The 23952-nt window shown below is 36.1% G+C and overlaps 1 protein-coding gene across 7 annotated transcripts in view; it reads left to right on the forward strand.

Annotated features, from left to right (window-relative positions):
- HERC4 (HECT and RLD domain containing E3 ubiquitin protein ligase 4) overlaps positions 1-23952 on the forward strand; it is a 132409-nt gene that overhangs the window by 75012 nt on the left and 33445 nt on the right. For 6 of the 7 annotated variants that reach the window (XM_030862380.2, XM_060286195.1, XM_030862379.2 and 3 more), the window contains exons 9-15: positions 2447-2523; positions 3146-3270; positions 4782-4841; positions 4970-5081; positions 5618-5807; positions 7165-7337; positions 17694-17813. In XM_030862380.2, the coding sequence (XP_030718240.1) occupies positions 2447-2523; positions 3146-3270; positions 4782-4841; positions 4970-5081; positions 5618-5807; positions 7165-7337; positions 17694-17813 (857 nt within the window). Of the gene's footprint in view, positions 1-2446; positions 2524-3145; positions 3271-4781; positions 4842-4969; positions 5082-5617; positions 5808-7164; positions 7338-7846; positions 7952-17693; positions 17815-23952 lie in introns of those variants that run through there. The other variant, XR_009559298.1, reaches the window with a different exon arrangement.

Consider the following 23952-nt stretch of genomic DNA (forward strand, 5'->3'; position numbering starts at 1 on the left):
CAGCAAAATCCAATCTGCAGGAAGCTGTGTAGGACAAATGACTAGGTTTCACAGACTTCTTTACAGTAGTAATTAAAAGGAAATTAAGGAAAATAATTTTTGGTGCCCTACTCACAGCCCCCAGAAACCCATTCATGTACTATAGATTAGTCATCATTTACTTGATGATTATTTAAAGAAGGCAGAATCACCTTTTAGGAACAAACGAATAACATTCTGCTCAATCTTTTGAGGAAGTGCATGACTTCATGTAGACTTGTGAGGATGATGTAGAGAAAAGATTTTAAGTTGAATGATTGGTTTATTTAATATTTTAGATTTACCCTTTTAATCTGTTCTTAAAAATTTTTGGCCGTAGAGCAGTCTTGTTGTGGAAAATTTGGTCATATTAATGTTCTGATCTCTGAAACTCTTATTATTATCTAAGCTAGATAATTTTTTCTATTATATATTCATATTAAATATTTACTGAGTTCTTTTACAAATAAAACATTGTGCTTGGTAGTAGGGAATGATCAAGAAAATTAAGATGTGGTCCCTTCCTTAAGAATTTATAATTCTGTAGCAGTGGTGGTCACAAATAATACAAGGTGAAGAACTAGTCAACTGGGCTTCCCTAGTGGCACAGTGGTTAAGAATCCACCTGCCAATGCAGGGGACACGGGTTCAAGCCCTGATCCGGGAAGATCCCACATGCTGCGGAGTATCTAAACCAGTGCGCCACAACTGCTGAGCCCACGCTCTGTAGAGTCCACAAGCCACAACTACTGAGCCTGTGTGCCACAACTACTGAAGCCCGTGCACCTAGAGCCTGTGTTCCACTGCAATGAGAAGCCTGCGCACCGCAGTGAAGAGTAGCCCCTGCTCCCCGCAACTAGAGAAAGCCCACGCACAGCAACGAAGACCCAACGCAGCCAAAAATAAATAAATTTATATTAAAAAAAAAAGAATTAGTCAACTAAAGAGTGGGGGGTCAGCAGTAGGAACACAGAAATGGATTATATTTGGAAATAACTGGCCTTAAGTTACATTGTGTAGCTATGGTGTTTTGGTATGTGATACTTCTAAATACTAGGCTAGCGGTATTTTTGATAATAGATACTCTTTCCATTTTGAGGTACAGGAGAGGAGAAAAAGGAAGAGGCTTTGAATGTCTTTTTAAAAAGGCACTTTACTGAAATGAAATTGAGTTATTTGTAGTGAGGTGGATGGACCTAGAGTCTGTCATACAGAGTGAAGTAAGTCAGAAAGAGAAAAACAAATACCGTATGCTAACACATATATATGGAATCCAAAAAAAAAAAGGTTCTGAAGAACCTAGGGGCAGGACAGGAATAAAGACACAGACGTAGAGAATGGACTTGAGGACACTGGGAGGGGGAAGGGTAAGCTGGGACGAAGTGAGAGAGTGGCATTGACATATATATACTACCAAATGTAAAATAGATACCTAGTGGGAAGCAGCTGCATCTCACAGGGCGATCAGCTCCATGCTTTGTGACCTCCTAGAGGGGTGGGATAGGGAAGGGTGGGAGGGAGATGCAAGTGGGAGAGGATATGGGGATATATGTATACATATAGCTGATTCACTTTGTTATACAGCAGAAACTAACACAACATTGTAAAGCAATTATACGGCAATAAAGATGTTAAAAAAAAAACAAACTTTTAAAGAAAAATAAACATCACAATAAAACACAAAACTTGAAAAAAAGGCGCTTTATTGTTCCTTCTTTACTTCTACTAAATTTGCGTATTAACTTTTTTGTTTTTGGACCTGATTTGGGTGTTACTGATAAATAGTTGTTAACAAAGAGCTATGTGTGTCATCTTTCTTTTGTACAGCTATATTGAAAGAGAAAATAATTTTACATTATGAATTTTGCATTACTCAGGAAGATTTAACATATACTTGTTTGTTGTCATTCTTTTTAAAAGTAAATATTCCTTTTTTTCGGCTGTACCCTGCGAGGCTTATGGGATCTTAGTTGCCCAACCAGGGATTGAACCCAGGCCACAAGCAGTGAAAACGCCAAGTCCTAACCACTGGACCACCAGGGAATTCCCCAAAATGAATATTCTTAATTTTTATTTTCTTCTGAGCTATCTTCTATACCTTTCATTCAAATTTTACACCATCTTAGTTTAAAATATATTGAGATAATAAAGATCTAGACTAGAAACTGCCATTTTTTGGTGAGCAGGTCAAAAGAAAGACTTGTAAAACTTATCAAATGCTTGTTGTGCTTGTGGGATCATTAACATTTGTCACTTGGTCAGTCTCATCTCCATAGCAGTCAGACCATTCCCAGTCATTTTGTATCATTGAGCCCATGATTGGGAGGTCTCATTAAGTTAGATGATTAAGAGAAAGTCCAGTAGCATATTTGATGCTCTGAAAAATGCATATAAATCTTGAATGTTTTATATTTTATTTTTATTACAGATTCTGAAGAATATTTCTGTGTAAAAAGAATTTTCTCAGGTGGAGATCAAAGCTTTTCACATTACTCTAATCCCCAGGTAATAGTAATCATATAAATAATTACTAAGCTCAGATAATTTAGAAGTTGTTTTTAAACCCATATTAATGTTCTTTATATGTTACAAAGTAATTGCCTTAATTTTTTTTCCTCAAGTCTACAAAATTTTTCAGATCCATTTGATAAGTTGGTTTTTTTTGATAAGTTTTTTTTTAAATTTATTTCTTTATTTATTTTTGGCTGCTTTGGGGCTTTGTTGCTGCACATGGGCTTTCTCTAGTTGCAGCGAGTGGGGCTACTCTTCATTGTGGTGCACAGGCTTCTCATTGCGTTGGCTTCTCTTTGTTGCAGAGCATGGGCTCTAGGTGCACGGGCTTCAATATTTGTGGCTTGTGGGCTCTAGAGCACAGTCTCAGTAGTTGTGGCAAACGGACTTAGTTGCTCCGCAGCATGTGGGATCTTCCCGGACCAGGGCTCGAGACTGTGTGCCCTGCATTGGCAGGCGGATTCCTAACCACTGCGCCACCAGGGAAGTCCCCATTTGATAAGTTTTTGTTCCAGGTGTTTAGTAGAGATTAACTTCCAAATACATAGTGGAGGTGTGTCTTGGTTTATATATAATATCTCTTCCCTTTGACTCATCTGCTTATTTTAAAATTTAGAACTGTGGGCCACCAGATGACTTTAGATATCCTGATCCTTCAAAGCAGATATGGACTGTGAATGAAGCTCTAATTCAAAAATGGCTGAGCTACCCCTCTGGAAGATTTCCTGTAGAGATAGCCAAGTAAGAAAAATATTTTATCTACACAAAGTCTTAACTTCATGGTAGAGGAACCTGTACTTAGGAGTTTTTATTTAAATAAATATTTCATTAAATATCATTTACAGAATGGTTTATATACAAAAGTTTAATTGTCTAGAATTTCTGTAATAGTGGATATTTTAGGAGATCTCATGTAGATGTTTATAAGTTACAATTCTTTCATATACATAATGATATATTAAATGATAACTTAAAATATTAAATATAGCCACTTTAGGATTGGGTTTGCAAAAATGTTCCTTCTAGCTTCATAGTGGTCACTGTCTTTTAACTTCTTTATTCCATGGAAGAGTTGAGTATTTCTTCTTTCCTGAATATTTTTCTTGAAGATGGACTTGTTTAGTACTTAAAGTTTTTGTTGTTGTTGTTGAAGGTAGTGTAGGTATTTGGGATGAGGGGCTATAGCTGATCAGCTGTTTTTTTAATTCGAAATTATTTTCCCAAACTAAAATTTTTCTTAAAAGCCTGAAGTGTAGTCTTCAGAAAAATAACATTCTAGATTAGATTTACCATCATGTGGAATTAAGAAAGTTAAATGTGCATGTTTATATAAAAAAATTTTTCAGATAACAAAAAAAAAATTTTTTAGGAACATCAGATTTATTTGATGAATCAGAGGACAGTAGTAATGTTTGAGAGAGTAATAAAGAGATAAACAGTAATACCTTTATCAAGATTTACTTAATCTTTAGTAATTTATAGAATTCTCATTTATTTTGAATGTTGGTTGGAGGAATGCTCTGTAGCATTAAATACTACATTTTATTTTTTATTAAATAATAAAGGTGATGTGGATTTTATCCACATAAAAAATAAATAAAAGGTGATTTTATTTTTTATTAAAAAATAAAGGGGATGAATGGATAAAGAAGATGTGGCACTATATACAATGGAATATTACTCAGCCATAAAAAGGAACAAAATTGAGTTATTTGTAGTGAGGTGGATGGACCTAGAGTCTGTCATACAGAGTGAAGTAAGTCAGAAAGAGAAAAACAAATACCGTATGCTAATGTATATACGCGGAATCTAAAAAATAAAATAAAATAAAGGGTACGGATGAACCTAGTTGCAGGGCAGGAATAAAGAGATAGACATAAAGAATGGACTTGAGGACATGGGGTGGGAGGGGGAAGCTGGGGTGAAGTGAGAGTAGCATTGACATATATACGCTACCGAATGTAAAATAGTTGGCTGGTGGGAAGCAGCAGCAGCATAGCACAGGGAGATTGGCTTGGTGCTTTGCAATGACCTAGAGGGGTGGAATAAGGAGGATGGGAGGGAGGCTTAAGAGGGAGGGGTTATGGGGACATGTGTATGCATATGGCTGATTCGCTTTGTTGTGCAACAGAAACTAAGACAGTATTGTGAAGCAATTATACTCCAATTAAGATCTAAAAAAAAAAAACCACCAAAGGTGAACAATTAGATTTCTCATTTTGTGATTTTGTGATTTTTAAATTTCTTTTTAGTGAAATAGATGGAACGTTTTCTTCGTCTGGTTGTCTAAATGGAAGTTTTTTAGCTGTTAGGTGAGTGACAATTCTTTGGTATACCAAATTTTTCAAATTTATTATATTAAATAATGTCATTAAAAAGAAGTGAAAAAATTTTAAAGTTGCATTTTATTATTTTCTCTCTCTCTCTCTTTTTTAAATAGCAATGATGATCACTATAGAACGGGCACCAGATTTTCAGGGGTTGATATGAATGCTGCTAGGCTTTTATTCCACAAACTTATACAGTCTGATCATCCTCAGATATCTCAGCAGGTTTGTTTTTAAAGCATTTTATATTTGTATTATGTAGCCTGTTGAGTTTTTTATTCCATGTTTTTTTATATGTTTGTGACCTAATTAACTTTACAGTTTCATACACTTTATTGAGATGTCTGTATAATTTTATTTAATATACTAATGTAAGAATTAAAATAGGGTATTATTTTAAACTGTTTGTAATTTAGCTGTCAAATATCTGTAAATCTTTCCAGATGTTCAGAGCAGACTCTTAATTACTTAATATTACCATGTTGGTTAAGTCTGTATAACTATAGATGTAGAGTTTAAATTGAGATATAAATAAAAATCTTGTATGCAAGATTTTTAAAATTCTCTTAGCACTGCTTAGGCATTAATTTTCATTGTTCTCCAAAGTGCATTCATTAATTCATTGTAAGATGGTTTCTTTTTTTTTTTTTTTCCCTTCACCGTTTCACGTTTGCTGTAGTATAAGGTTTTCTTTTTCTTTCTTTTTTTGGAATATGCATTCATTTTAAATGAAGTAGGTTTTACTTTTTGTCAAAATATAGGTGGCAGCTAGCTTGGAAAAGAATCTTATTCCTAAACTGACTAGCTCCTTACCTGATGTTGAAGCATTGAGATTTTATCTTACTCTACCAGAATGTCCCCTGATGAGTGATTCCAACAATTTCACCACAATAGCAATTCCCTTTGGTACAGCTCTTGTGAACCTAGAAAAGGCACCACTGAAAGTACTTGGTAAGAATTTTAATACTCTTTTTTTTTTTACAACCTTTTCTCTTTAAATGAAAATGCTCATAACTTCTTTGCTGTTTGAAATTTTGCTACCCTGCTTATTTTGACATTGTCTTAAGGTGAGATAAACCTGTTTTTCAGTTTGTTGCTTTTTGCTAGTCATCTGATGCTAGTTGTTAGAGTTGGAGGCAAAGCATGTTAAATATTAAAATTTTAATCAAGCACAACAGCAGAGACAGTATCGGGAAAGATAAAAACTGTTTTTGGTATTTGCCTTCCTCATCCCCTCCAGAGTCATCTTACTGTTAAAGAAGTAAAGGAGGAGGAGCAATTAAAACTGAACAAACATGGGTATTAAATCCTCCTTGAACTTTATTAACCCTTTGCCTTGTATTTCCCTCACTTGCTAATTTTCTGATGTCTGTGCATGTAGGTGAGATTCCACTGTTTATTTGATCTTATTCCTCTGGGTTTTTGGCCTAAACTTTCCTCACTTTAATTTTTCTAATTGTATAATTTCATCTCTATCTGCTGACCATTATAGTTTGCCTGCTACATTTAGTAGCAGTGCTTTCCTTCTTAATAGTATTTGTTAGGTATGTGAATGTGAGATACATAAGAGTAATAAAATCAGTACAAGAAGTTTTAGGCTGAGGGTGAGCAGAGGAAGCAACAAGCAAGGGGTAGAATCCTGGAATCTGAGGGAATTAGCCAGTGGTTAGAAGAGTGAAGCAGGGACTCAAAAGCATATTGCTTCCATGTTGTCAGAAGTTTTTGTATTCCCTTCTGTCTGCTGCATAAGATTGTCATATTTGTAGTTAATAACTACAAATAGTGAACGTGGGGAAGGACAGACATGGTATACTTTACATTGTTCAGTTTCTGTATTTGATTTTCAGGAGTACCTTGCATTTTTAGGATGGTGCTTCACAATATTTCAACTTTATGTTACGTAAGTTGAAAGATAAAAGTTGGAGAGATCTTTAAATATTGGAGCAATACAGTTTTAAAAGTGTTTTGTTTAAAAATTAAAATCCTAATTTCCAAAGCACTTTTTTTAACAAGTGGTTTTAGTACTAGGTATTAAGTTTTTAATGTAGCTTAGGAAACCAAGAATGTAAATTCAATAGACCTTTCTAACTTTATTTTTGCTTTTGAGAGCTTTTAGAACCGTATTCTTTAACTTGAGGGTGGGGTGGTATCTATAAACCCTAGAAATGTTACGTAAAATACCATATTATGTGTATCTTCCTGAGGTTTTCAAAGGGTTAAGAGCCACTGCTTTCGAAAAACAGTCAGTATGATTTTGAAAATTGTGACTTTTTAAATTTTATTTTGTGTGTTCACCCTTTAATAACAGAAAACTGGTGGTCAGTACTTGAACCTCCACTATTCCTCAAGATTGTAGAACTTTTTAAGGAGGTTGTGGTACATCTTTTGAAACTCTACAAGATCGGCATTCCCCCTTCTGAAAGAAGAATTTTCAACAGTTTTCTTCATACCGCATTAAAGGTTTTAGAAATATTACATAGGGTATGTCCAATAGTCCGTTTATTTTCCTCTCTCCCCATTGCCACTAACAAACTGATGATGTTTATTTTAACATGAATATATTACAGAATTAGATTGACATAAAAGATATAGGAATTTGGAGAAGTTATCTAAATTTTCCTTTAAAAGAAAGAATATATCTATACTTTAGAGCTTTGGTCTTATTTGACTTTGTTAGGCGTTTATGGATAACTTGTCTGTAGTTGGGCAGAACAATAGCATACTAATGAATTAGATTCTCCTTATGTTTTATTTGAAGAACATGATTTGTTAGTTTAAATAATACGCTTTTTGTTATTTATTGATGGTTATAATATGAACGAGATTTCATCCTAGTTGTGATTTTGAACATTTAAACTCATGTTCCTTTTGCTGTTGGGTACTAATAGCTTCAATCAAAGTACAACCTTTGAAACAGATGACTAACTTGAAATTGGAACCATATATAATTCATTAATTTGCCTATTGTTCTTTCCTGCCCTTCTTCCCAGTGGAAGAAATAGTCCCCTTTACACTTGTAGCAGTTCAAAGTTATATGAAGAAGTAGAGTCTCAGCTGTTTAATTAAAGATGGATTTGAGACATCCCTGACAGCTGGTAGGTATATCTCTGTTGTGCCATTTGGTATTTTTAAGATGCTATTTTGGGAGACATGACCTAAGGGAGAAGGATATGTTTCTAGCCTCTAGAATGACTGAAAAACCCATATGAACCATTAATCTTTAGTTTCCTCCCCTTAACAGCTTCTTTAGTGTTTTCGCACCCTTCTTGCCTGGTACTAAGGTAAATGATAAAGGGTAAAGGAGATAAGTCCTTCTGTTCTCTGTAAGAAAGAACTCTTATGGACCATTAATTTTTTCCTTTTTATTCTTTTAATGAAGTTCCTGGGTACTTTCTCAACTACTTCTTGAACTTTTTTCTTTTGTATTTAGTATGTCTAAGCTCTCTAGAAAAACAAGTCATTTCTCTTATTATAACTGAAGATATGATAGCCATTTTTTTCATAGGGGGAAATAAGTCATTCTTATGTTTGCCTTTCCCAGTCCAAGGCTTTCTTGCAGCACTTTAGGGTTAACTGGATTCTGCAGTAAACTGCTGTTAAGATCTTCTGTTGTTATGGAATGGGTCTCTACTTTTCTTTATGCCTTTTGTCTAGGATTCAAGAGGTTGATTAGATTCTTTCTTTCCTCTGGATTCTCTTTTCCTACTACTTCAGTGAACCATCCTTTGTCAGCAGGACCCTCTTCCCAAATAATTATTCATCCCCCCCCTTTCTTATCTGCATTACCTCTTAAAAAAATTCTTTTTTCCCTTAGCTGTGTCTTTTTCTACAAATGAAAGTGAGGGAAGGAGAAGTGGAGGAGGAAATTGAACCTTTTGTCTTTCATAATTACAGACAGAACTTGAGCAAGTAATTTATGTGCCTGGCTCAGAAGCCTCAGTCTCTGTTGAGGAGAACCTTATGGGGTTCCATCTCCAGAGACCTTTTTGATGGAGCCATGCTAGAACAAGGATCCTAAATTATTGCTAGCTGAAAGGGAAAGGAAAATAATGTAACAGTGGCCAAGGTTAGAAACCTCCATCGTACACTAATTCGTGTGAGCACTTTACGTATATCCCTCATTTAACTTTTTAAACTCTTTACAGTTATATTTTGACCCTTAATCTGAATATCAATGGTCATAAACCAATAAGTAGCAGAGTTGAAATACAAATCCAAATCGATTTCCAAAGTCCCTGCTGTTTCTAATGTACTTCTGTATCAGCAGATATAGTAATATAATATGTTTAGATGGTTCTTTGCTTTTATTTTATGTCCCTAGATCTAGAGGCTTATACTTCCAGATTACAGATAGCATTGTATTGTTAAAAAAAGACCATGGGGCTTCCCTGGTGGCACAGTGGTTGAGAGTCCGCCTGCCGATGCAGGGGACACGGGTTCGTGCCCTGGTCCGGGAGGATCCCACGTGCCGCGGAGCAGCTGGGTCCGTGGGCCATGGCCACTGAGCCTGTGTGTCAGGAGCCTGTGCTCCGCAGTGGGAGAGGCCACAGCAGTGAGAGGCCCGCGTACTGCAAAAAAAAAAAAAAAAAAAATTTTAACTCGATCTGTGCTGCTTCTTATCAGTGTGATTTTGAACAAGTCTTTGTCTTTATCACATATGCAAATGGAGAATCATCTATAAAATAAGGATTGAAATAATGGCCTGATGGTTTCCCAGGATTGATGTATTGTTTAGATTACATAATATGTATAATTATTATACATTCAGAGATTTTGTTATCACCACCACCATTTGGATGGGAAGTTGCTACTTTTATCTTGATTCATTTGGTCATGAGGAAACTGAGTTCCTGTTTGAAGTTGTTAAATAATCAAAAGCAGGGTAATAATGGTATCAGTTTCATAAGCATCTCTTACTGGGAGTCCTTAGGACAATCATTTATCTTTCTTTTACCTCTTACATTGGAGAAAACTTTACTTGATCCTAATCTGTCATAGATAACTGTGGATATTCACTATCAGAGATGATTCATTTTCATCTTTAGTGGAACCTAAATTGCTAATCAGAGATTTGTGTTTTTGAAGACACCTTATGTCTGACAACTGTATATATTTCTTCTCTCTGCTCCATGGTTAAGAATTAGGAAAAGTTTCTCACACAATTTCCTTCTTGACCTAATCCTGGAGCAGGATTAGGAACTATAGAACTGGACTCTATTTCCTGATCATTTCAGGATATATGAATGACTTGTTTCTCCCTTATGACATGTCCTTTGGGAAGCTTTGAATTAGAAATTATTCACAGTGCTCCAAATGGCATCACAAGAAAGATAATTTTGGTACCTGCTGTCAGGAATGGATGTATTACCACGTAAATGAGTTTGCTGGCAAGTAATTGTGTTATTTAGTAGTTTCTGAGTTTTCACACAGTACCTTATAGAGATATTAATAATGACAAAAGAAAAGACTTACTTTGACTAGCCTAAGTGCTACGTATCATGTTAATCTTCTAAGTCAGTGATTTTCAACCCCCCCTTTTTTTTTGCAAGGAACCCTTAAATAAACCCAAACATATAAGACATATGTATACTACCATATTCCTCCTCTGAACTCACGTTTATAAATCAGAATACTAAATTGTAATTAAAATGCGAAATGTTATGATCAAACATACATAGATTTTATTTTGTACATTTTGGGCAGTAACACTGATTGTATAGGTTGTTTTGAACTTCTACCATATGATTTCTTTTTTATTCATTTTACAGATATTTACTGAGTGCCTATTATGTGCTTATCATGGTACTAAACAGTAGTGATGCAGTGACAAGGAAAAGATGTGATTTCTGCCCTTGTTAAGATTATAAATGTAGGGACTTCCCTGGTGGTCCAGTGGCTAAGACTCCACGCTCCCAGTGCAGGGGCCTGAATTCAATCCCTGGTAAGGGAACTAGATCCCACATGCTGCAACTAAAGATCCCGTGTGCCGCAACAAAAATCCCGAGTGCCGCAACTAAGACCTGGTGCAGCCAAATAAATAAATATTTTAAAAAATGCTTAAAAAAAGATTATAAGCATTTATGATGCAGCATGGTAAGTGCTAGATTAAGGAAAATGAAGGGTGCTATGAAAACACATAGGAGGGCACATAACTCGGAAGAATTAAAGAAGACTTCCTGAAAAAAATAATGTCTTGTCAATCTTACCTACCATACAAATGTATTTTTATATATATTTTTTAAACTGTTGATTTTATATGTAAATCTATATCCACGTCTTTTGGATCAGTCTTCTGTTCAGTGCCTAATTTCCCTATTTTTAAAGCAATATTAACTGATTTTATCTTTAGTTATTAAATCACTGTGTCTGAATTAACTATCAGCCATCATTTCCCACCAAGTCTTAAGCTTGACTGAAATTTGCTTGTTCCTGAACCAAACCTGATTTCTAAATTGTTAGTTTTTATTCTAACATAGCATTTCTTTTCAAAAACATGTGTCATATCTGCAGTATGTAAAAACTGCAAACACTGGTTGCTATTGGTGAAAGAAAATTTACCTTTAAAAATAAAAAATATTCCAGATAAAGAAAAGTATGTATCAGAGGTCAGTGGCACATGAATCATTTTCAACAAGAGTCACTAAAACTTTTTAAAACAAATTTATTTGTTTGTTTGTTTAATTTATTTATGGCTGCTTTGGGTCTTTGTTGCTGCACGCAGGTTTTCTCTAGTTGTGGTGAGTGGGAGCTACTCTTCATTGTAGTGTGTGGACTTTTCATTGCGGTGGCTTCTCTTGTTGCGGAGCATGGGCTCTAGGCACGTGGGCTTCAGTAGTTGTGGCATGTGGGCTCAGTAGTTGTGGCGCTCAGGCTCAGTAGTTGTGGCTCACGGGCTTAGTTGCTCCACGGCATGTGGGATCTTTCCCGACCAGGGCTTGAACCCCTGTCCGCTGCATTGGCAGGCATATTCTTTTTTTTTTTTCTTCGGTACGCAGGCCTCTCACTGTTGTGGCCTCTCCCATTGCGGAGCACAGGCTCCAGATTCGCAGGCTCAGCGGCCATGGCTCACGGGCCCAGCCGCTCCGCGGCATGTGGGATCTTCCCAGACCGGGGCACAAACCCGTGTCCCCTGCATCGGCAGGCAGACTCTCAACCACTGCGCCACCAGGGAAGCCCGGCAAGCATATTCTTAACCACTGCACCACCAGGGAAGTCCCAGGCGTCACTAAATTTTTTAAGTGTCCAATGTAATATAAAAGTTAATGTATATATTTATAGACATAAATATTAGAGAGGGAAAAGCAAATGAGTTTTTGTGTGTAATTATTGGGTATGTTTTCTTTTTTGGTAGAAAGAGTTTGGCTGTAGGGCAAGGGTCTGAAGACTTTTTCTATGAAGGGCTAGATAGTAATATTTTATACTTTGTGAGCTGCGTGGTTTCTGTTACAGCTGCTCAACTCTGTCTTACGTTTTTGATGCTATTGTAAATGATAATTAAAATTTTTTATTTTCTGATGCTAGTATGGAGAAATTTAGTTGAGTTTCTATTGTTAGTGTGGCAAAATGTAGTTGAGTTTTCACCTTGTACTCTGTGACCTTGATAAATCAATTTAATATTTCTCTTATAGATTAATTTGGATTTTTTATGTGCACATTCATGTTATTTTCTTGCCTTATTTTATTGGCTAAGACTTCCCAGTACAGTGTTGAATATAAATGGTTGCAGTGGACATTCTTGTCTAATTCTTCATCTTAGAAAGAAAGCATTTAATATTTTACCCATAAATATGATATTAGCTGTAGAGTTGTGTTTTTGTTTTGTTTTCTTTTAAGGTGGGCTTTATCTGTTTGAAGAAGTTCCCTTCTATTCCAGGTTTGCTGGGTGTGTTTATTATGAAGGGATGTTGAATTTTGTTAGATACTTTTTTCTGCATCTATTGAGATGAACAATTATTTATTTATTTTGCTTTTTTTCTGAAATTTAGTGAAATTCATTTATATTTGAATGTTAAACCAGTCTTGCATTCCTGGGATAAACTCCACTTGGACATTTTGTATTATTTTATATATATTGCTGGATTTAATTTGCTCATATTTTGTTGAGTGATGTTGATCTAGTCAGTTTTGTTTCTCATCAGCTTTTAATTTGCTCATATTTTGTTGAGCGATGTTGATCTAGTCAGTTTTGTTTCTCATCAGCTTTTTAGTATCAGGGTTATCCTAATTCATAAAGTGAATTAAGAAATGATCTATCTTTCTCTGTTTTCTGAGTTTGTTTAAGATTGGTATTATTGGGACTTCCTTGGTGGCACAGTGGTTAAGAATCCTTCTGCCAGTGTAGGCGACACGGGTTCAAGCCCTGGTCCGGGAAGATCCCACATGCCTGTGGAGCAGCTGGGCCCGTGCACCACAACCACTGAACCTGCGCTCTAGAGCCTGCGAGCCACAACTACTGAGCCCATGTGCCACAACTAACTGAAGCCTGTGCGCCTAGAGCCCGTGCTCTTCAGCAGGAGAAGCCACTGCAATAAGAAGCCCATGCACTGCAACGAAGAGTAGCCCCCACTCACCGCAACTAGAGAAAAGCCCGCACGCAGCAACAAGAACCCATTGCAGCCAAAAATAAATAAATATATAATTTAAAACAAACAAAACCACTTAGATATGTCACCTCTTGGAAAAAAAAAAGATTGGTATTATTTCTTCCTTAAATGTTTGATAGAATTCACCAGTGAAGCTATCTTGGCTTGGAATTTTCTTTTGGGAAATTTAAAAATTTAATATTAAATTTAAAAAATAAATAGAGTGTAATTTATGTTTTCTGTTTCATATCTTTCCTTTCCTCTACTTGATTTGTCCTTAATTTGATCATCATTTTCCAGGTTCTTAAAGCTGAGGCTTTTTTTGGGGGGGGGAGGGGGGTGCTGTGCCATACAGCGTGTGGGATTGAACCCCAGGCCATGGCAGTGAAAGTGCTGAGTCCTAACCACTAGACCACCAGGGAATTCCTGAGCCGAGGCTTATTAGATCATTGATTTTAGACCATTTATTCTAACATCATTTAATGCTATAAATTTCCTTCTATGCTCTACTTTACCAGAATTCCACAAATTTTGATGTAGTGTTTTTATTTTCATTAAGTCATCTCTGAGTCTGGCTCTGTTGATTACTTTGTCTCTAGACTTTTTTATGTGGTCTTTGTTTTATTTACTTATTTGCTTTTTGATATGTGTCACACTTTTTGGTTGTCTGTAAAATAGTAAACGCTGAAGTAATTAGATTTACATCCTGTATGTGTATACCTCTTATGTGGTTGTTAGTGTAGGGATTTAAGCCAATCTAATCTGCAGTTGAACTGGAATTGAGTTTTTAGTTTGCTGTAATTAACTTCATTGCACCGGAGACCTCAGATTCCTCTAATATTGTCTGATGCTTAAGGTGAAGGTGAAATGTCAAAGATTTCTTCTCAGTGTTTGTGCTTCACTCTGCATGCCTGCTCCAAAGAGGGATTTCTCTCCCCACTTTTGCCCCTCCTCAGTGGTGAGCTGGTGTTGCTTATTACTTAGTGCTTTCAAAATTGGTAGAGGAGAAGGGACAGAAAAAGTTCTTTGTTATTGTGGTATAGTGTTGGTCTTAGGTAGATAGCTGGGTGTGTACCAGGGTCTCGGGGATGGGATTTTCTCAGAGTTTCTGCTCCCACCCCCAGCAGTAGAGAGCCTCTAGCGCTACTGATACAAGATTCTGGGCTCAGGACAGTTCTTGTCCCCCTTCTTCCCAAGGATTGAGGATTTTTCCCCTCTTCCAGCAACATGGCATAGAATTTGCTTCCCCTTCCTCAGTGGCTTAAAGTTTTTGCTTTCTCTATGTGAGAGAAGGATCTGGACGGGGTGGCAGGCCTTGTTTCTTTCTCACAGAGGCAGCCAATGCCTTGCACCACTGAGAGAGTCTCTTGATCTCCTGCCCTGTTTCCACTCATCCTCCTGGGCACCCAGTAGAGGTGTGTGTCAAGAGTCTATGAGTGAGTGCAAACTGTCTGAGGCTCCCGGGGGTTTTATCCTCTCAAGTTATCCCATACTCAGCCTTAAGCAATTTCTTAGAATTTTAGCTGATTTCTTCTTCGCTGCTTGTATGACAGTGCTAAACTTCCTCTTGCTCTGCCATGGTGACCCATTTCTTTGGAAGTATCTGTCCATCCTTGGACTTCAGGCTACTTTGTTATCTTGTGACTTTAGCTCTCTGATGGATACAAGGAGAGTTTGGGGTAATTTAGAAGTGTTTTAATTGCCAGTTTTCTAGGATTTTCCAAATATATTTTTGTTATTGACTTTTAGTTCATTTCTGTTGTGGTCAAAGAACATACTTTGTATATGTTGGATTTTTTTAACGATATTTATTAAGGCTTGTTATATGGTCCAGGTTATGATATATGTTAGTGAACATCCCATGTACAATTACTGGGTGGAATGTTCTATTTTTTCTTTCCATTTTATTGGGATATAACTGACATATAGCTCTGTATAAGTTTAAGGTGTACAGCAATAATGATTTGACTTACATACATTATGAAATGATTACCACAATAAGTTTACTCAACATCCATTATCTCATATAGATACAACATTAAAGACATAGACAAAAATTTGTTTCCTTGTGATGAGAACTCTTAGGATTTACTCTCTTAACAGCTTTCATACATATAACATACAGAAGTGTTAACTATATTTATGTTGTTTTACGTTACATCCCTAGTATTTATTTATCTTATAACTGGAAGTTGGTACCTTTTGACCCCCTTCATCCACTTCCCCCTCCCCCCACCCCCACCTCCGGTAACCACAAATCTGATCTCCTTTTCTGAGTTTGTTTTTGAAGTACAGTTGACCTATAACACTATATTAGTTCCTGGTGCAAAACATAATTTGATATTTCTATACGTTTCAAAATGATTGCCATGGTAAGTCTAGTTGTCATCTGTCACCATACAAAGATATTGCATAATTATTGACTATATTTCCCACACTGTACACTTTCATACCTGTGACTCATTTATTTCATAACTGAAAGTTTGTACCTCTTTATCTCCTTCACCTATTTCTCTCCTGCCCCCACCTCCCTCTCTTCTGGCAACGAGTTCAAGTTGGTTGAAACTGATGTTCAAATCTTCCTTACTTAACTGATTTTGCCCTTCTTTTTTTTTTTTTGTAAATCAGTTACCAAGAGAGGGGTGTTAAAACTTCTAACAATGATGGTGGTTCTGTCAATTTTCCCTTCTTGTATTTTGAAGCGCTGTTATTTGGGGTTGTCATGACTTCTTGATAAATTAATTCTTTTATCATTATGAAATGTACCTTTTTTCCCCTCTGGAGATGCTTGTCTTGAAATGTACTCTTAAGAGTAGCCTCCCAGTTGCTGCTTTCTGTTGGGGTGTTGTCCGTCCCTGTCCCCCCACCCCAAATCTCACTTGTGCTTTCATGGTTTAAGAGTTAGCCAAAGAGGTGGGGGGGATTTACATGCAGATTTGGGGACTTTGTCCTCAGGATTCCTTTCTGGGATTTTTCTTCCTCATTGTCTGCCATGTTGGCAGCTTCAATCTCACACTTCTCTGTCTGATAAAACTGTTGCTTTCTGCATGTGCTACATCCCCTACCCCTTATGCTGCTTTGGAAGTACTCCCATGTTAAAAAAAAAATGTGGTTCTCAACATGTGCTTTCCTTCTTTCAGAGATTGTGTTCATTCTTGTTTCTGCCTGCTTTGGGTTGATCGCCAGTGTTTTTAAATTGTTGTTTTTTTTAATATACTGTTCAGAGATTATAACTGTTATTGTCAGGAGGATTAGTCTGATAAAAAGTACTCTGCCATATCCAGCACTAGAACTCTTGTAGTTTCTTTTAATTTAGAATAACCCCCACCTTTCGATCTCATTACCTTGACTTTTTGGAGAGTCCTGGCCAGTCTTCTTGTAAAGTTCCTACAATTAGGATAATTGTCTGTTTCCTTATAATGATGTTTAACTTGTTCCTCTTTTCCTGTATTTCCTATTAACTGGAATTTGAATCAAGGACTTGACTAGATTCAGGTTAGACATTTTCTTGGTTCACAGATAATGTCTGTACTTCCTGTTGCATTATATCAGCAGGAAAATTTTTTTTTTTTTTTTGGCCGTGCTTCGAGGCACGTGGGATCTTAGTTCCCTGACCAGGGATCGAACCTGCGCCCCCTGCAGTGGAAGCGCGGAGTCTTAACCACTGGACTGCCAGGGAAGTCCCAGCAGGAACATAATATTTGATTGTCCCAGTATGGGTGGTGGTTAGTTTGATCACTCAGTTAAGGTGGTGGTCTCCACTGTTAAGACTTGTTTTTCCTTTTGTAATTAGTAAGTAATTTTCTAGTATGGTAATTTGCACTGTCTTCATTTTTCACATCCTACCCAAATGTCATCCTCTTAGTTTATTATAATCAGATGCCACTATTGAGTGATGGTTAACAAGCATTAGCTATTCTTACTATTATTTAAGTCCCATTCCCAACCAGAAGACTTTATAGTTTCTAGTCTTTGTATAATATATATACTTATGGTACATATCTCCTATTGTGTGGTGGTTACATAAATATTTTTTAATGGATTTTGAGATACTAAATACAGATATCACATCTTATAAATCTTGGTGTTTCCCGTAGCACTTAATTAGCATTTTGCATATGGTAGGCACTCAGTAAATTTTTCTTTTATAGGAAGAGAAAATAGCTAAGAAGTCTCAATTCTATTTAAACATTTTTCAGTCTCTTTCTTAGGTACTGGTTAAATTTAATGTTAATTACATTTTTGTTTTTTGTAGGTAAATGAGAAAACTGGACAGATTATACAATATGATAAATTTTATATACATGAAGTACAAGAATTGATAGACATACGGAATGATTATATCAACTGGGTCCAACAGCAGGCCTATGGAATGGTATGTTTCCTATTGCATTTTATGGTTTCATTTTTATGTATCATTTGTTCTAATACAAAAGGAACAATTGTGTATTTTTGAAACAACAAAGCTTTTTCAGAGCTTTTATTCAGAGCTCATTTTTTAAATAAAAGCATATTGCAAAGGAGCAGTTATATATTATACAGTATTTATAAGTAAGCATTCTGCTCTTATACCAAAGCCAAACCAAAGAGATAGATTACACTTTTCTACAGAAAAATGCAAATATGACTTATTTTTCTAAGTCTCATTTATTTTGCATGAGGTTGTCTCTTAATTCTCTAATGTTGAGGATACTGGAGTCTCTGATACTTGAACTCTAAGAACGTATTAAAATTGTGAGATCGGTGCCTCAGAACTACCAGAAGTGAGCTGTGGTACCATTGATTCTAGTTTTTATTTTTCCCCTTTTATGTGCTTAATTTGATTTCAGTTTTTTGGCATACCTCCACAAGTGCCACATATTTCTTTCCATGTGGCTAAGTCTCTAATAACTAGATACTTAATTAAAATAATAGCATAGGGACTTCCCTGGCCGTCCAGTGGTTAAGACTCTGCACTTCCACCGCAGGGGGTGAGGGTTCAATCCCTGGTCAGGGAACTAAGATCCCACGTGCCGCATGGCCAAAAAAATAAAATAAAAATAAAACTAATATCATAGTCTTATAAAACTTTAATTAGTCACACAAAATTTCAGTATAGAAATTGCTAAGCAGCTAGATATAAAACAGGTTTAGACTCTTATTTGCTAACCATTATAATATACTTAAGGTCAACTTTTCCACCCCTGAAGCAGGTAATTTAAGCAACATGCTTGTAACAGTTCTAGGAAGGTGAATAGCCTTTCATTGCTTGCTAGGTACCAACTGCAAGCTCCTTGTGGAGCCTCTGTCAGTTTATTCACCAGCACTTCTTACAGTATCTCAAATATGTCTAGTAGGCACTTAGAAAGTACAGTAGTTTTTGAATGGCAGTGCATTTAGTGCATGCTGTTTTTAGGATGCTCTTACCTATAGGAATCAGGTCACTTCTAGTACATGTTTGCTTCCCTAGATACTTGGATCTGGATTGGGAGAGATTTGTTGATTTTATTTTTTCCTGCAGAATCACTAGGAGACTCAGTCAAGTTTACAAACATCCTACAGATTTATGTCTGCTCATTTGCATATTCAACAAATACTTATTAAGACTCTCCTTTGTAACAGGCACTTATTTAGGTATAAGAAATACAGTGATTAACCAGATGGATAAGGCCCTGTTCTCATGAAACTTATAATCTAGTGGACAAGATGGATAGTAATCAAGTAAAGCAAAAAAAAAATAAAAGCTTATAATATGCACTATATAGAAAATTAAAATAAGAGAAGGTAATAAAGACAGGATGGGGCTTCCCTGGTGGCGCAGTGGTTGAGAGTCCGCTTGCCGATGCAGGGGACGCAGGTTCGTGCCCCGGTCCGGGAAGATCCCACATGCTGCGGAGCAGCTGGGCCCGTGAGCCATGGCCACTGAGCCTGCGCGTCCGGAGCCTGTGCTCCGCAACGGGAGAGGCCACAGCAGTGAGAGGCCCACGTACTGCAAAAAAAAAAAAAAAAGACAGGATGGTTTCTTGTGATTGGGTAATCAGAAAAGTCTTGTCTAATGAAGTATGATCTGTAATCTAAATGACAAAAAGCAGCCATGTAAGATCAGAGCAAAGAAAATTTCAGGAAAAATTACATCTACTAAAAGACCTTAGGTGAGAGCAAGCTTGTCATGTTTGAAGAATAGAAAAAGGCCAGTATGGCTAAAATATGGGAATGGGGAGAGTTCTGGGAAAGGATCAGAGAAATGGGCAGGTGCCAGATCATGCAAGGTTTAGTAAATTAGAATCGGGGACATGGATTTTATCTGAAGTGTTATGGTAAGCCATTGGAGGGTGGTAAGCAGGGAGTGAATACTGTACAGTGTAATTTATATTCTGAAATAACCACTCTGTCAGCTTTGTGGAAGATGGAGTGAGGGGAATGGAGTAGATAAGGGGAGAGAAAATGATGGGTTTGACTAGGATTGGTAGTTGTATAGATGGAAGATAGAAATGGACTTGGGTACCTCTTGGAGGTAAGACGGCCAAGAATTGCTAATGGATATGAGATGAGGAAAGGAGAGAAATCAACAAAGGAGGTTAAGAGAGGTAGGAGGAAAACTAGGAGAGAGTTGTGGGAACCAAAATTGAAAAGTGAAGGAGAAACCATATTGAACGCTGCTGAGAAATAGGATAAAACCATAGAATTGATCAATGCATTTGGTTACGTGAAGATCATTGGTAACCTTGATAATGCGTCTAGAGTAAGTATGCTTAAGAGAAATTTAGGGGTGAGGATAGGGAACAAAAGCCATAGGCAGTACTCTCAAGAAGTTCTGTGCTGAAGAGAAGGGAGTAAAAAAGTAGGGTGGTTAGCTGGTGTCAAGGGACAACAGTTTTTTAAGAAAGAAAATACTTGACCTCTGGAAAGCTTTGAATAAATATTTCCTTTTTCCTTCCCTATTTAAACTAAAGCTCTCACCTAGATAAAGCTTTTCAAACTCTTCCTCCAGTGAACCCCTAAGACAGGAGAAAAAACATATTTCTTGAGGTTATTAATTTTCCCTCTGCAGGATTTGTGTGAAGTCTCATATTTTATCTTCAAGAGAATGCAAATTTGGGGCTTCATAAATATTTACTGCAGGGGGGTGGTGGTATGATGAATTAGGAGATTGGGATTGACATATATACTCTAATATGTATAAAATGGATAACTAATAAGAACCTGCTGTATAAAAAAATAAATAAAATTCAAAAATAAATAAATATTTACTGCAATATAAAAGGGATTAAAATTATTTACCATTGAGGAAAACTGATGATTCAGAAAATGAACTTTTTTTATCGAAAAACTTGCATGTAAACCCTGATACACCACCTAGATGCCCTAGGTCTTTGAGCAGTGTTTTTGAGACTGGAGTGATTATATAGACTCCTTTTAAAATAAAATAATTCCTTTAAGAAGCTTAGTGTTGGGCTTCCCTGGTGGCGCAGTGGTTGAGAGTCCGCCTGCCGACGCAGGGGACACGGGTTCATGCCCCGGTCCGGGAGGATCCCACATGCCGCGGAGCGGCTGGGCCCGTGAGCCTGCGCGTCCGGAGCTCACTTACCTTATTTACGATTATCTTATTTAGATATATACAAACACTAAACTAGTTCTAAACTCCTGGTACATAGCTTTTAAAAGAATTCTTAAGGCATAACAAATTGGTAAATTAATTATAACTCTACAAATTTAATAATCAAGTTAATATTTGATATGGAAGATGATTATGTTCTCTTGATCAGGAATCTCAGCTCACAACGTAAATATGATAAGGAAGGAGTGTGACATAAGAGCACCTAGCTTTATATCCCACCTCAACATTTTCTTTTTAGTTTTTTTATTGAATATAATTCTTTGTGCTATACAGTAAATCCTTGTTGCTTATCTATTTTAATGTATAGTAGTTCCTAGCTGTAATCCCCTACTCCTAATTTGTCCCTCCTCCCTCCTCCCCTTTGATAACCGTAAGTTTGTTTTCTGTGTCTGTGAGTCTCTTCTGTTTTGTATATCGATTCATTTGTATTATTTTTTAGATTCCACATGTAAGTGATATCATATAGTGTTTGTCTTTCTGTCTGACTTATTTCACTAAGCATTTCACTCTCTCCTGGAGAGTTATATCCTCTTGGATCACTGTGAATTAGATCTGATGTTCTTTGACATCCGAATTTTTTCTGGTATGTAGGTCATAAACTACTTGTATTCTGAACAAGTTAAGAGAAATGCCAGTCTAATAGGATTTTTAAACTAGCTGTAATCTTGTGCTACATGGAAAAGCTATGGTTTGAATGTTTGCTTTTAAGCTTGGCAGACTTGTATCCAAACTCCTCTTGGTATGTATCTGTGATGATATCAAATTGAATTTCCTTAGGAATTCTTTCAGTGCTACTGTTTTCTGGTAAGAGGGAGACAGTAGAGGACCACATTGATATACTTGAAAATTGCTCTACTATTTCAACCACATGTTTTTCCTTTCTCTCCATTTGTAGACAGACTGGTATTGAATAGGTGGTTGTGGCAGTGGAAACTTGTTCTTTAATGTGCATAGTGGACTTAATGTCACATCTTAGAAATGAGAATCTAGAACCCGTGATTTGGGTTCTTCTAGTCTTCCAGAAATAGAAAGCTGACAATTTACTTTGAAGGTCTTTGACTAACTCTTAAGTAGTTTATTAATTTATATTATGACATCTGAAGGTGCTTCTTTCTTTGAGAGAGCTCAGATCACTTTCACATTTACACATAACACTAAAGACTTTCCCTGAGGCTGTTTAATAAAATTCATGCTTACATTACTAGTTTTAATACTAGGTTGAACATCATGTTGGCACTGTAAGTAAAGTTAGTAAAGTTTTAAAGTGTCTATCCTAAAGATACTCATATGCTGTTTTGTGATTATATAAATGTGTATATGTGTATTTATGTGCACATAGACATATATACACATATATATGTACTTATATCTATGTATACAATGTACATATGTATACCATTATTGAACAGGAGTTATCTTGAAATAATTCCATTCCTTCATGTGAAAGTTTAAAATATTCCTTGATAGAAGATAATTACTATGAATTATAAGAAATATGTCTATAAATTGTATTTATATATATACACATATATTTTATATATAAATATATACACGTATATATGTAAAACTTTACCTTGTTCTAAACACTGCAAGAAAATTATTTTACCTTTATTATATTACCTTTATTATATATTACCTTTATTATATTTCTCTTTATGCCATAGTCTGTTGAGATTTCTTTCTCCATTTCCTTTCTTTCCCAGTCAAGGATTTTAAGAATCCATCAGGAATATACACCTTAAACTAACACAGTGCTGTATGTCATTTATATCTCAGTAGAACTAGAAGGAAAAAAACAAAATAAAAAAGAGAACCCATCAGGTATATACTTTCCTGGTCTCTAAACATTAAAAACTAATTCTGTGAAATTCTTTGCATTCCTTGTAATATCCTCTTGTACAGCTGAGACTAACTTTTCACCTCATCCTCTTCCATTTTCCCAGCTTGTTTCACCTGTTTCCCTTTTCATGTTTCCATGAAGTTTTTGCTTGATCCTCCTACTCCTGCTGGTTACTGTATAAGCTTCTCTGTTTTGATTGTTTTTCCAGACTCTGATATTAGGGTATGACATTTTTTCAGTTGGATTCCTTTTGCTTTTTATCTGTTTTTCTCCCTCTACAATAATTTCTTGGCAAAATAAAAGAGCACATGAGTTCTCTCTCTTTTTATCTTCTGCTGTTTGATGTTTTTCTCCACTTTCTAGGTATTAGTCTCAGTTTATTTGCTTACCTCTTTTAACTTTGCTCTAAAATTGTTTATAAAAATACTTTAGTGGGGAATTCCCTAGCAGTCCAATAGTTAGGGCTCCATGCCTTCACTGCCAAGGCCCAGGTTTGATCCCTGGTTGGGTAACTAGGATCCCACAAGCTGCACGGTGCGGCCAAACACAAACAAAAGAAACAAAAAAACTTTAGTGGTTACAACTAAACTCTTTGCTCTTTTTTCTTCCCTTGCTTATACTTTTCGTTACTGTACATATGTATCAATATATATCTAGTAAAAATTGATTAATTTAGAATAAAGTGTAGAAAGGTCTATGCTGAGTCTGTGCCTCTTATAATTAAAAATCAAGTTAAGCATTTTTTAAAGTGCATATTCTCTTATTTCAAGAACTGTATGCCTATGTAAGACATGTCAGATACAAGTAAGTACTAATAAATACATTTGATAAATTGGTGAGATTTTTACAGTCTTTGATATTACACTTTATATATTTTTAAGTCATAAATTTTACTTCAATATTAATTGTGCTGTGTTTGTAAACCATTACTGTATTTCTTCTGTGGCATTAAGGTTTTGTACTTTAACTGCGGACAGTGCTGAGCTAACATGACATGCTCATCAGCAAACTAGGAAGATAGACTGACATAACAGCTAGGGAGACCAGCTTTGGGAAGATAGGCCAGTACTTAACTTT

The sequence above is a fragment of the Globicephala melas genome, chromosome 16 (genome assembly GCF_963455315.2).
Source record: "Globicephala melas chromosome 16, mGloMel1.2, whole genome shotgun sequence".
NCBI lineage: Eukaryota > Metazoa > Chordata > Mammalia > Artiodactyla > Delphinidae > Globicephala > Globicephala melas.